The 12262-nt window shown below is 38.2% G+C and overlaps 1 protein-coding gene and 1 long non-coding RNA gene across 8 annotated transcripts in view; one reads left to right on the forward strand and one right to left on the reverse strand.

Annotated features, from left to right (window-relative positions):
* ush2a (Usher syndrome 2A (autosomal recessive, mild)) overlaps positions 1-12262 on the forward strand; it is a 1396947-nt gene that overhangs the window by 646911 nt on the left and 737774 nt on the right. For all 7 annotated transcript variants that reach the window (XM_085981146.1, XM_085981156.1, XM_085981149.1 and 4 more), the window contains one exon: positions 11585-11744. In XM_085981146.1, coding sequence (XP_085837272.1) covers positions 11585-11744 — 160 coding nt within the window. The remainder of the gene's footprint in view (positions 1-11584; positions 11745-12262) is intronic.
* On the reverse strand, positions 4507-7225 carry LOC147121142 (uncharacterized). The gene is made up of 3 exons (XR_015077235.1): positions 6004-7225; positions 5135-5227; positions 4507-4785 (listed from the first exon to the last, which is right to left on the reverse strand). It is a non-coding gene; the product is annotated as an uncharacterized LOC147121142 (long non-coding RNA).

A 12262-nucleotide genomic window follows, 5' to 3' on the forward strand; every position in this document is an offset into this window, starting at 1 on the left:
CACAAGTAGCTGGTTGTTGCCTTGTGAAATTGATTCTTCTAGGTAATACGTATACTGATATACGCTTATCTGTTTTGCCTAATCTCTGTGCGGATATTTTGATTGGTCATGATGTGCTTCAGTTACACAAGTCTCTGTCTTTCATTTGGAGGGACTAAGCCACCTTTATCTATTTGTGGATTAACCTCTTTATCCATTTCTCCATTATCACTTTTTTCCAATTTGATGCCGGATTGTAAGCCAATTGCTACCAAGTCAAGAAGGTATAGCAGTCAGGATAGAGAATTTATTAATTCTGAAGTTCAACGTCTCTTATTGGAAGGAATCATTGAACCTAGTTGTTCGCCTTGGCGGGCACAGGTAGTTGGCACGACTAACGAGAGACATAAGAAATGAATGGTGATAGACTATTCCCAAACTATTAATAGGTATACTCAATTAGATGCGTACCCTTTGCCTAAGATTGATGAGCTTATCAATAAAGTATCTCAGTATAAGGTTTTTAGCACTATTGACCTAAAGAGTGCTTATCATCAGATTCCTATTGTTAAGAAGGATCAACCATATACGGCCTTTGAGGCTGGTGGAAAGCTGTACCAGTTTTGCCGAATACCATTTGGTGTTACTAATGGTGTTGCTTGTTTTCAACGGGCAATGGATGCTCTTATAAGTGATAACTCTCTCTCTGACACCTTTTCATACTTAGATGACATTACGGTGTGTGGCAAATCAAGGGTGGAGCATGATTCTAATTTAGAAAGATTCCTTCAAGCTGCGGAAAAAGTTGGTTTAACTTTCAATAAAGAGAAGTGTACCTTTTCGACCACTGAGGTAAATCTACTGGGGTACATTATCTCGGGAAACAAGATTAAACCAGACCCAGAACGTCTGCGACCATTGATTGATTTACCTTGTCCTACTAATTCTAAGGCTTTGCAACGAGTTGTTGGACTGTTTTCTTACTATTCTAATTGGATTGCAAATTTTTCACAGAAGATCCGGCCTCTTATTCGGGTTACGACATATCCTCTATCATGGGAGGCCAGGACGTGTTTTGATAATTTTAAAAAGGATATCCTTGGAGCAGTTGTGCATTCTATTGATGAGCAGGTTCCTTTTGTGATTGAGACGGACGCTTCTGATTTTGCAATTGGGGCTACTCTGAACCAAAATGGAAGACCTGTGGCCTTTTTCTCACGTACCTTGAACAATAGTGAAAAAAGGCATTCTTCAATAGAGAAAGAGGCGTATGCAATAGTAGAAGCACTGCGTAAATGGAGACATTATTTATCGGGGCGACATTTTACGTTGGTAACTGATCAAAAGTCTGTGTCCTTTATGTTTGATGTCAAACATTTTGGAAAGATTAAGAATGATAAAATAATGAGGTGGAGGATTGAGTTGGCATGTTACCATTTTGATATAGTTTATCGTCCGGGGAAGGATAATGTTGCTGCTGATGCGCTGTCGAGGGCTTATTGTTCTGTGATTCACGGAGATACGCTTATTAATCTTCACAATGCCTTATGCCATCCTGGGGTTACGAGGATGATACACTTCGTACGCAGTAAGAATTTGCCCTTTTCAGTTGAAGACGTCAAGCGGATGACTTCATCATGTTCTATCTGTGCTCGGTGTAAACCGAATTTCTTTAAGCCTCAGCGAGCTCATCTTATAAAGGCTACTTCTCCTTTTGAACGTTTGAGCATCGATTTTAAGGGGCCTCTTCCTTCAACTACTCAAAACCGATATATATTTACTGTTGTGGATGAGTTTTCAAGGTTCCCTTTTGCTTTTCCTTGCGCAGATGTATCAGCTGCTACAGTTATCAAATGTCTGACTCAACTTTTTGTCATCTTTGGGATGCCTGCGTATATCCATTCAGATCAGGGAAGTTCTTTTATGTCTTCCCAGTTGAAGGAATACCTTCAGAGTCGGGGAATTTCTACTAGCAGAACTACCCCGTATAATCCCCAGGGTAATGGACAGTGCGAACGATACAATGGGGTGATCTGGAAGGCAGTTATGTTGGCTTTGACATCCCGGAACCTTAAGAATACACAGTGGGAAATGGTACTGCCTGATGCCCTGCATTCCATTAGATCATTGCTTTCAACGGCTACTAATGTGACCCCCCATGAAAGGCTCTTTAACTATCCGCGGAGATCTACTACGGGATATTCGGTACCTTCATGGCTTACTATGCAGGGACCTGTGCTGCTTCGACACCATGTTAGATTGTCAAAATATGATTCTTTAGTGGAGGAGGTGGCGCTGTTGGAGGCAAATTCCCAATATGCTCATATTCGATTCCAAGATGGGAAAGAAAGTACCGTTTCAATTAAAGACTTGGCTCCTTGTGGTGGCCAGCCCTCTTCTGAGGATATTAACAATAGTCATGATTCAGATAATGTGGATGCTGTTACAGATACTACGAATATTTCCAATCCGACTGCAGATAATTATACTTCTATTAGTCAGCCCTCGATGGATGTTCATGACCGTCCCAGTTTTCCTCCTGATGGGATTTCTAATCCGGAAACAGTTGAAAATCGGGATATGGATAGCCTTCCTGCAGAAGATACTTCTGTGTCTCCTGGTGTGGGAGGGCAAGGAATTTCACCAAGGTTAAGAAGGTCGACACGAACAAGATATCCGGTCGACCGATTGAAAATGAACTTTTAAATTGATAGTAATGTTTTAAAATTGTTGAAATATTATATTATTGTTTTAGTTGAGAGATACTTAATACTTATGTGCAATGTTACTATTTGTTGTTGCTCACTTAGTATTGTGTCATGTTGAATAGTTTTATTTTGTCTCTGCATAGTTTTAGTTGTAAATAATTAATTATAAATTGTAAAGGTTATTTAGGTTGGTGTATATTTTAAAAGGAGGGGTGAATGTGGTGATTATTCTTTATGTTTAGTAAGAAGTATTGTGATTGGTTGTTTGTTTCCTGCCTTGCGATATATGTTGTAATCTCATTGGTAGTTGATGTCATGTGATTTGTGGTGGCCATCTTAAATTCAGTTCTTTCCAGCCTTTAGTTGGGACTGGGTGTTGAAGATGTGCTACAGGGTTTTTAAGTTAATAAAGCCTAGATTAGAAAGGCAAATCTATTCTTTATTTCACTGTGCCACTGCATTGCCACATGATCAGTTTCTTTAGCTTTAATGTTAAAATGTCCTACCAGTACATGTTAATTTATCATGCTGGAGTTAAAAAGACTGTGATCAAACCATAACAACACCATAATAGTTGCGCAGACTGCCTAAGTAATCTAAAACAGAACCTGGAAGGCCATGGGGTAGATTTTTGTCTTTACAACCTGGATATTAAGCATCACTCGGGTGGATTGCAAAGAGTAAAACTGGGCAGGGAGGATGGCATGCCTTTAATTTAAATGGAAGGAAAACCAGACGGATTCTGTTAGGGATGTGCACTGCTCCCTGCTGGATTTTCCTCTTTGCGCTCCATCCAGGCAATGCTTAATGCCCAGGTGGTAAAGTCGTAAATCTCCCTCCGTATCTTACTCCATCTTCCCACTAAAACATTAGGGAATGGAAACAAGGGATTTACTATGCATAGCACATTGTGTGTGTTTAAAAAGGCTGCCTTTGTAACTGTGACCTGAATTTTTAAACTCCCTCATAAATTACAACCACACACAAGACTTTATTTGGAGTATCCAACAGTTCCTCTTCATCTTGCCAGCTGGATACTTGAGTCTGTCACTGGGATTTGTGTATTGGGGGTCCAAGAGGACGGATAGCTATTGTTAAAGAAATAGTGACCAGATGCTGAAGAGACCTTCTGAGAGAGCAGACTTCAAACTCTCATGCTAAATATGGGAAGGAAGTGTTGTAAACAAGCTGTGCTACTTGGGCTTCATTCAAAGCTAGTTTCTCACCAGCCTTCAGAAATTGTACCTCATTTAGGATAAAACTATCTTAATGTGCTCTATTAAGATTGCTGAAAGCTGATTAGAATTGAAGCCTTGGAGTTGGAATTACACAGGGGTTCTTCCAATCGTCCATTGTAATTTTGATGCAAGATCCATGGAAACCCCAGAGAAATGAAGCAAGCGCCTTTTACACTATTTCTGCAATGTTTCCATGGACCTTCTGTCAAGGTTACGGCAGATGATCGGGAGAATCCACATGGAAATTCAATCCTTTGATCTTTAAAACTGCTTACATATCTTTTCTTTCATAAAGTACATATCTTTTCTTTCATAAAGTACATATCCATGATATAGTTAATTTGGTATTATTTGATAACCCAACATGTATCTGCATATGTAATTTGATATCCCACAGCAGCCACATATTAGTTCCTTCCATTTTCCTTTTATGCAAAACACTTTCTTAATTATAACAAAAAGCTGGTGGCAGTGTTTTGTGTGTCCCATAAAGTGCACTACAGTTTACAGGCAAATAATTGAAAAAAAATCCTTAACCGACTATAAATTATGTATCATTCTAATCTTTTAGTGTTCACCTGTTTATTTCGTAAAATAAGATCAATGAAATTCCCCAACAATAGCAGGAAATCAATTGGAAAATAGCGCATCATTTATAGCCTTTATTGTAAGTTATAGCTTGTTTGACAGTAATCGGGTAGGCTCCCACGCAGCAGATGTAATTTCTTGTAACACATCTTCAGATAATGTTTGTTGATCCATTTCTAATGCATCCACTGCGATCTGTTTTTCTTGTCTTGGATGCTTGATCTTATGCAAATAATGTAATCCTTGGAATGCGCAAGATTGCCTTGTTACCACTAATGGGATGGGAATAGATTGTCACAAACCATATTACAGGAAGGCATCAAGCTAATATCTAACATGATGAAAGATCCAAAGGACTGTGATTTTATACTGGGAAAGGAAAAAAATTGTTTGTGGTTGTTTGTTTGGGATAGTTATGTAGTAAGAATATGTACATCACTGATGATAGTTCTGGTGTTTTTGATCCTTTTCCCATTTAAACTATGACTTAACCAATAGAAACATTATGAAGATTAAAAGAAACTACTGAGAATGTTTTCAATCATTAAATAGATTTGTCACTAACCTCCAATTTCTGTAAGTAATGGAATAACTGCTACACAAGATAGTGACAATCCCTACCTGATTTAACTAACCAGAATTTGCAACTTCTCATTCAGTGTTGACCAGCTATCTGTCAAAGTTTCAAATAAGGGATCCCAGGAACAGAGGAGGCTGAAACATAGAGAATTTCCCTTTTACTTTTCCTTTATATAAATATGCAATAACAAAACACAAGATTACGTGATACAAAACACAACTACATTAGGTGATTTAAAAAAATGACACATTATACATCATAACAATGGAAAATTCTCCAGGGCCTGCTATTTCCACATTCAAATTCCCAATATGTGCTTCTGATGCATAAATCTCCATGCAGGAAGCACAAATTCATAACATTTACCTTGATATGATTTACCAGTGCCCTACAATTTCACCACAGGATACTAGTTCAAAACCACTTAAGATATTCTTCTGAAATTCCTCTCTTTACTTCTTTAGTGGAGATATTAACTTGTTTAAAATAATTTGTTGAAGGACTCTTTTGGATGAGACGTTAAACCGAGGCCCCGTCTTCCCCCTCAGGTGGATGTAAAAGATCCCATTATTTGAAGAAGAGCAGGGGATTTCTCTCCGGTGTCCTGGATAATATTTATCTCTGAACCAATATCACTAAATCAGACTATCTGGTCACTATCACATTGCTGTTTGTGGGACCTGACTGTGTGCAAATTGACTGCTGCATTTCCTACATTACAACAGTGACTATACTTCAAATACTTAATTGGCTGTAAAGCGGTTTGGGACATCCTGAGGTCATGAAAGGCACTGTATAAATGCAAGTCTTTCTTTCTATCTTTCTTACTAAAACAGTGGTGAAGGGAATTTCAGAGAAAGTCACAAAGGATTCATATATTAATGTCCCAGGGCCTATAGCCCTGAATTACCTTGTTGTCTTCAGCATGCCCAGTGCTGTTGTGTTGTTATTGCACTGAAAAGATAGAGGAAATTTACATTTTAGCACATTTGGGTACATTTATGCCGTTTTTGCACTAAACACAAATTTCCTTGATCTTTTTAACAGTACAAATCTTATGCCTGTCAAAGCCCTGATGGATCATTTTACCGCTGCACTGTTCAAGTGCACAGAAGTTTCCTAGGTTTATGTCACTCCTGCAATCGATTACACCCAAAAAAACCTGGTCTAAAAGCCCCCTCATCACTTCAGACAAGTGTAAGTGAGGAGTTGTTGAGCTGAGGAGGGCACCAACTTTACTTACAGGCTTCCAAGGAAGTATTTTTACATCCTTCACATTTTTTAATCACTGATCTCTGCACTGCACTTTACCATAGCACTAGCCTCTCTTCCCAGCGCAGGGCCCAGAATCCCAGCAGTAGTTGAAGGGCTATTTCATAACTCAGCACAAAGAGGTGCATCACTACAGCTTTGTCAAGAAGCGCTCATTGCGGAGCAGCAGGCTGCTTCCATTGAGGTAGCGCTTAGAAGGAGCACAAGATTAGGTAATAAAATAACACATTTTTACTGTCACCAAGGGAAAACACGGAGAGTAAACTTTGAAGCACAGACATAAAACTTGAGTTGGGAAATAAAATGGCAGCACCTTCTTTGGAATGTATTATGTAGACTTACTGCCAGAAAGTTCATACATGTTTCAAGCAAGTGACATATTTGCAATGTTTCCACAGATTCATTTTGAATTTACCCTCCTTCAAGTGCAGGCTATGTCCTCTAGTTCTACTGTACTGGACAAGATGAAACAGAGTGTCATGGTGTGCATTATCTAGTCCCTTTAGAATCTTAAAAACAACTATCATATTACCTCTCAACATTCTGTTTTTCAGTGAGAACATGTTCAATTTACATAATTGCTCCTCATAAACCAAAAAGCAACGGTGATGTCTTCCTTACATGGCAATCCATAATACCTGCATTATTTGAAGCATCATGAATGCTGGGTGGTAACAACATGCCTCCAAGCTCTTGCTCTCCTGCTCCTTCCACAGACTCCAGACCAAAACTGCCAAGCGTCATCTTCTCAAATTAGAACAGCTTCTGCACGTTGGCTGCCTCCCCTCACCCCCACCACATTTACTTTAAGCAGCCTTCCTCTGGAAGGGCACACAAGGCATATTAGAAATTCACAGAGAACCCAGACAACAACCTCTGTGGCTAGTCCACATTCCTTTTTTGTGTGAGTGCATTCCAATGCAGCATGCATGTTGATTCTGTTGGCAATGTTGGTTTTCAGCACACCTCTTCAGTATTCCTGTGTTGCAGTACAAGCCGTTTCACCTTTCTGCAATAACAGAGTGTGAAGGAACAGGGAAAGTTTGCCACCATGCTTTGCATACTACCTTCTTGAGAATGTTGCAGCTCACAATTTTAATTTCTGCTATGCCCGAATATTAATAACATGTACGAACGTGGATATACTTACCTTGGCAGTCCTCTTTTTAATTTGCTCCCAGGACTGATGGAGGGTGCCCTTCTTTTCGTGATGGAGCAAAACCTCCAATAAAAAATGGAGATTTGCCCACAATTCTTCCATTCTACCAGCAACCAAAGTAATTTTCAGAGTACTAGTTGCCTGGCTGGATTTCCAGCCCCCAGCCAATTGCACTCCAGGCCAAGATCCCTTTGTTCATTTCTCATGTGCAGGGATGCTATTCTATTCAAACAAGCTGCCCTCAGTCAACGCAGTCCCTCCTTGCTGCTGACATAAGCGTACCCATTCTACGGGCAAGCTCGGCCTTAATGTGCAAAATCAGGGCTTAGATTCAACTCCATTTGATATTTTCACGGTTCCAAATACGACATTTGGCAAAATAGCAAACTTTTAAAATACTTTGTGTTGAAAGAATACTGATGTAGTGAAATTTTGATTAACATGTAATTTTGGAAACCACATAAGCTGCACATATCCCCAAACCCCATTTCTAAAACATGTTAAATACATTTAATTTCCTTGGCAATTTTCCTCACTTATATTTTCTTTAATATTGGTTAATAAAAGTCCACTGTGTTCTATTTAATATCTCAAAAAGCTTTTGATCTAATAGTCTTTGTCTTTTTAATTCTGATAGATTGAATTAAAATTTAGGAGTATTGGGAAAACTACTTTCATTTGTTTCTTTAAGAATTATGTGATCCTGTTAAGGGCAGTGTCAGCATTACAATGCAACATTGTCGTGTTGTAAATGTATTATTGAACCTTTTATCCCATCTACCACACAGTCATAAGTGCCTCAAACATGCTCACCAATGAAAAGCTGTGCCTATTTTTTCAGCTCTTAACAAAATCAAAGGAATGAGATTCAGCTAATGCCTAAACCTAATAACATCAGCTTACTCAAATATAGAATAGTCCCTATGAAAGAAATAATCATTATATTGTGAACATCTAATATGGACATTACTGTTATTTTAATGTATTTTTGAATACAGAAGATATGTTTAACAGATTATTGTGCAAAACAAGATAGCCAATGCCAACCTTTTTTCTTTGATATTTGACCTTTATGTGAAGACATTGATACAATTTCATTCAGAAAAACAGAGTTATTCCTGCACCAAATGTCCTCTGAACTAACGTACATTGTTTATGGCTGCTTCAATAATACAAAAGTCATCAGGACACTCTCTTTGTTATACGCTTTTTGCTGCAACACAGTTCCTGTACGGCTCTCCAAAGACAGCTTTATTCAAATGATGCCAATGTCAGTATTAAAAAAATAAGCATGATGCAAACATATAATTTGCAGATTTTCTGAGTGTGGAGAACCATAATTTGCATAACAAACATTTACAATGTATGCAAGCTAGATAACCAATTAAAGATTTTTCTGCATCAAAAATGACTTACTTAAACAATAAGTAAACATGATCTTGTTTAATAATTGGGCACTGACCCTGTAGTTTATATTTATATTTTTATATTTATGTGGTAAAATTCACTTTTTGTTACCCTAGTTATTCCAGTCACTGAAGTTACCAGTAACATGCTGATAATATTCATATTGCAATATTTGTCACAACACCTTTGGTACGGTATTGTGCGCCCCTTTTTCCCTCTTCCATCACATCAGTAATCCAACTTCATCTCTTTTCACATTACACAAAATCATATTTCTAATTTCCTTATTCTTATACTTCGGTTTATTTTATTGTGGTGGACTGATCCCAATCTTATGAATCCCTGACTCTGTCTGATACAAATCAAATCCTGCATTTGAAGACACACCCAATGAATTGCTTTTTGCAGTGTAGTCTAGTAATGCAGCAGCCAATTTGTCCATAGCAAGCTCCCCCAAACTATAATGGGATAAGTGACTAGTTTGTCTGTTTTTGCTGCTGTTGGTTGAGGGAAATATGTTAGCCAGGACACACTGAATTTCTCTGCTGTTCAAGTAATGCTATGGGACCTTTAACACCCACCTAAACAGCAGATGGACCTTGTTTTAATGTCTCATTCAAAAGATGATGCCTCCAATAATTCAGTATTCCCTTAGTAGTTCATTAAAATGTTAACCTAGATTATATGCTTAGGTCCTAGAGTGGCACTTGGATTCCATGAGCATCCGACTCCGAGGCAATAGTGCTACCACTGAGCCAAGCTGACACTTAAGTATGGGCCGACAGTACATACATAGCCTATGTGCTTAAGCTATGATTAAACCACGAGTTTCCTCATTCGTACCCTATTTAAATATGAGTTTATAAGCATTTCCTTTTGTATTTTGTTTCTTTTTTGAGTATTTTATATGAATGATCAGTGGATGTAACCGGAGAGAGGGACTGGCTTGGAGCTACTGTACCCTAGGATTACAGCCATTAATCTAGAGTCAGCAATAATGGCCCGTAATTTCCGATAGGAGGCTTCCCACGTGCGGATGCCTCCTATCGGAAAAAAATCTACGCACTTACCTGAGGGCTCCCGACGTCCGGACACTTTCGATGCTGGGCCTCTCCACAGTCGAAATGCGCAGGGCCCATGTATCCCAGGAGCGCATGCGGTTCGCAAGCGTCCCTGGGATCACATGGGCCAGACGAGCCAATGAAAGAAGGGAATCCCCCATCATACTTTTGACAGATAGACCTGTCAAAAGTATGAATGGGGATCACTGAAAAAAGACAGTAAAACATTAAATTTTAAAAACCATCACGCTTTTAAAATGAGTTCAAATTACATTAAATTAAATATTTTAAACAAAAATTAAATTTTTGAAAAAAATAATTAAGGTTTGTTACAGGACTAAAAATAAACCTACCATTTTAAAATTATAAATGAGTGAAAATTTTAAAAAACTTTTTAAAACTCTTATGCTGGTAAAAGCAGGCCTTACGCTGCTTTTACCAGGCGTAAGATTTCTAAGGGTTTTCAGCAGGCAGAGGTTCTGTAGAAAGCGGAACTATCCGCCCGCAGTGGCCCTTCTCCAGGGCAGGCGTCCGATCTGTCAAGAGCATTCTTGACAGATTGGAAATGCCAGTTTTCAGCGCATGCGCTTCACATGCCTGAAACCGGCATTTCCAATGTCCCTACGGGTGTGTACACACCCGTAGGCATCAGAAAATATGGGCCCATGTCATTTTCACTGTGTAGGTTAATTACACCTCCTCGGTCTGTCATGCTCAGCAACAACTCTAAGCCATTTCCCTGAATGTTGTCATAAGTGCTTCTTGTTTAAAACAAAAATATAGTTTCTAAAAACTCCACAGGAAAAAAACAACAAAAAAGATGTAAAGTTAATCACAATTGTTTGCAACGTGGCCTGACTCCATCCAACTTACTGAAAAATGACAGAGCTTGGCAATGAAATGTTCACTTTCCATCCAGTAGTAAGCACTTATCTGTTCATTATGTCAAATGCGATTAGTTTCTTTCATAATTCAGCTTCACCTCCAATTCTACTGTACAAAGTGATAATTCTATGTCACATTTTGTCATACAGTATTTGGTACATAATGGTTCCGTGTTTACTCAGTTAAGAGCCAGATTTACTTCAGTGAATGGAAAATTGTACCTCACTGATGTTGAACATGATAGAAAATACTTGGCTCTGCAACTGAAGGAAGGTATGCAGATGTGAACACCAAGAAAGGCTCCCCATGAAATGAAAAAGAAATTGCAAAAGTCATAACAAAACTGGGAATTTCCTCCAAAGTGCAGCAGAAAGCCCTTTTATATGTGTAAACGAGGTTTCCGCTGGACTGTTGGTGAATTTAATGTGGTTGAACTCGAAGGAAATTCCCAGTATATAGTTACTATATTTACTCAAAATTGTAGGTTTCAGAAATATTCATCACACTATCACCCAACTCTTGTGTGCAATAGAAATTCAAGCTTGGTCTACAAAGTTCAGCAGTTGAATTACTATGTTTAACATAAAGAACATTAAAATGAATAATAAAACATCATCACAATATGGTAATACTGACCGTTATCTACAATATTTTTAGTGTGCTCAATCACAAATGGTAAATTGAAAATGGATGATCTCTTTATACAGGGTTAACAGTCTACTCCCTACATCGGTTTGTGCTTGCAGCATGCACAGTTATTGGCTGTACAAACAGTTCCCAGGTCACCTTGCTCACAGCACAGCTGCCACCTTCTTATGTTGATGCACCAGCCCTGACTGTCCTGGACTCAAGAAGCATATATGTGCAGTAAGTAGCCTTTGCTACAGGCCATTTATGTACTGCATTATGTAAAATTCTCTAGAGGGTTCAATTAGGATGGAGTTTGTGACAGAAAATTTAATTTAACATGATTAAATGCATCAAAGTGATTAGTTTAGTGATACTGTGAACCTTTGATTATCATTTGCTGTTCAGAAGCCAACTTAATATCATTCCTGGATTTATGCAATCAAGTTAGCTATCTACATTTTGAAGAGATGTTTTCTACAGTGTTGAAATTTAGAAAGAAAAATTATTTCATCTCCTTTGAAATTATAAGGTACCATTACATTTATAAGAGAAAGAAATACATCTGTTTCAGGATTGTAATAAAAATTGATTTATTTATTTAATTATTTCATAGTTTTTTTTCCAATGCTACATGATGGCAAAAGCCTGCAGATAACTAACATCTGAAATTGCTAAAGTCAAAAGGAGTAGATCACTAAGCTTGCCCAAATATATCCTAGGGATACACTTGTCATAAATCTGTAGGCTCATAAAAA

Source organism: Somniosus microcephalus, chromosome 3 (assembly GCF_052327205.1).
Source record: "Somniosus microcephalus isolate GS21.2 chromosome 3, FLI_Smic_1.0, whole genome shotgun sequence".
In the NCBI taxonomy this organism is placed as follows: Eukaryota; Metazoa; Chordata; class Chondrichthyes; order Squaliformes; family Somniosidae; genus Somniosus; species Somniosus microcephalus.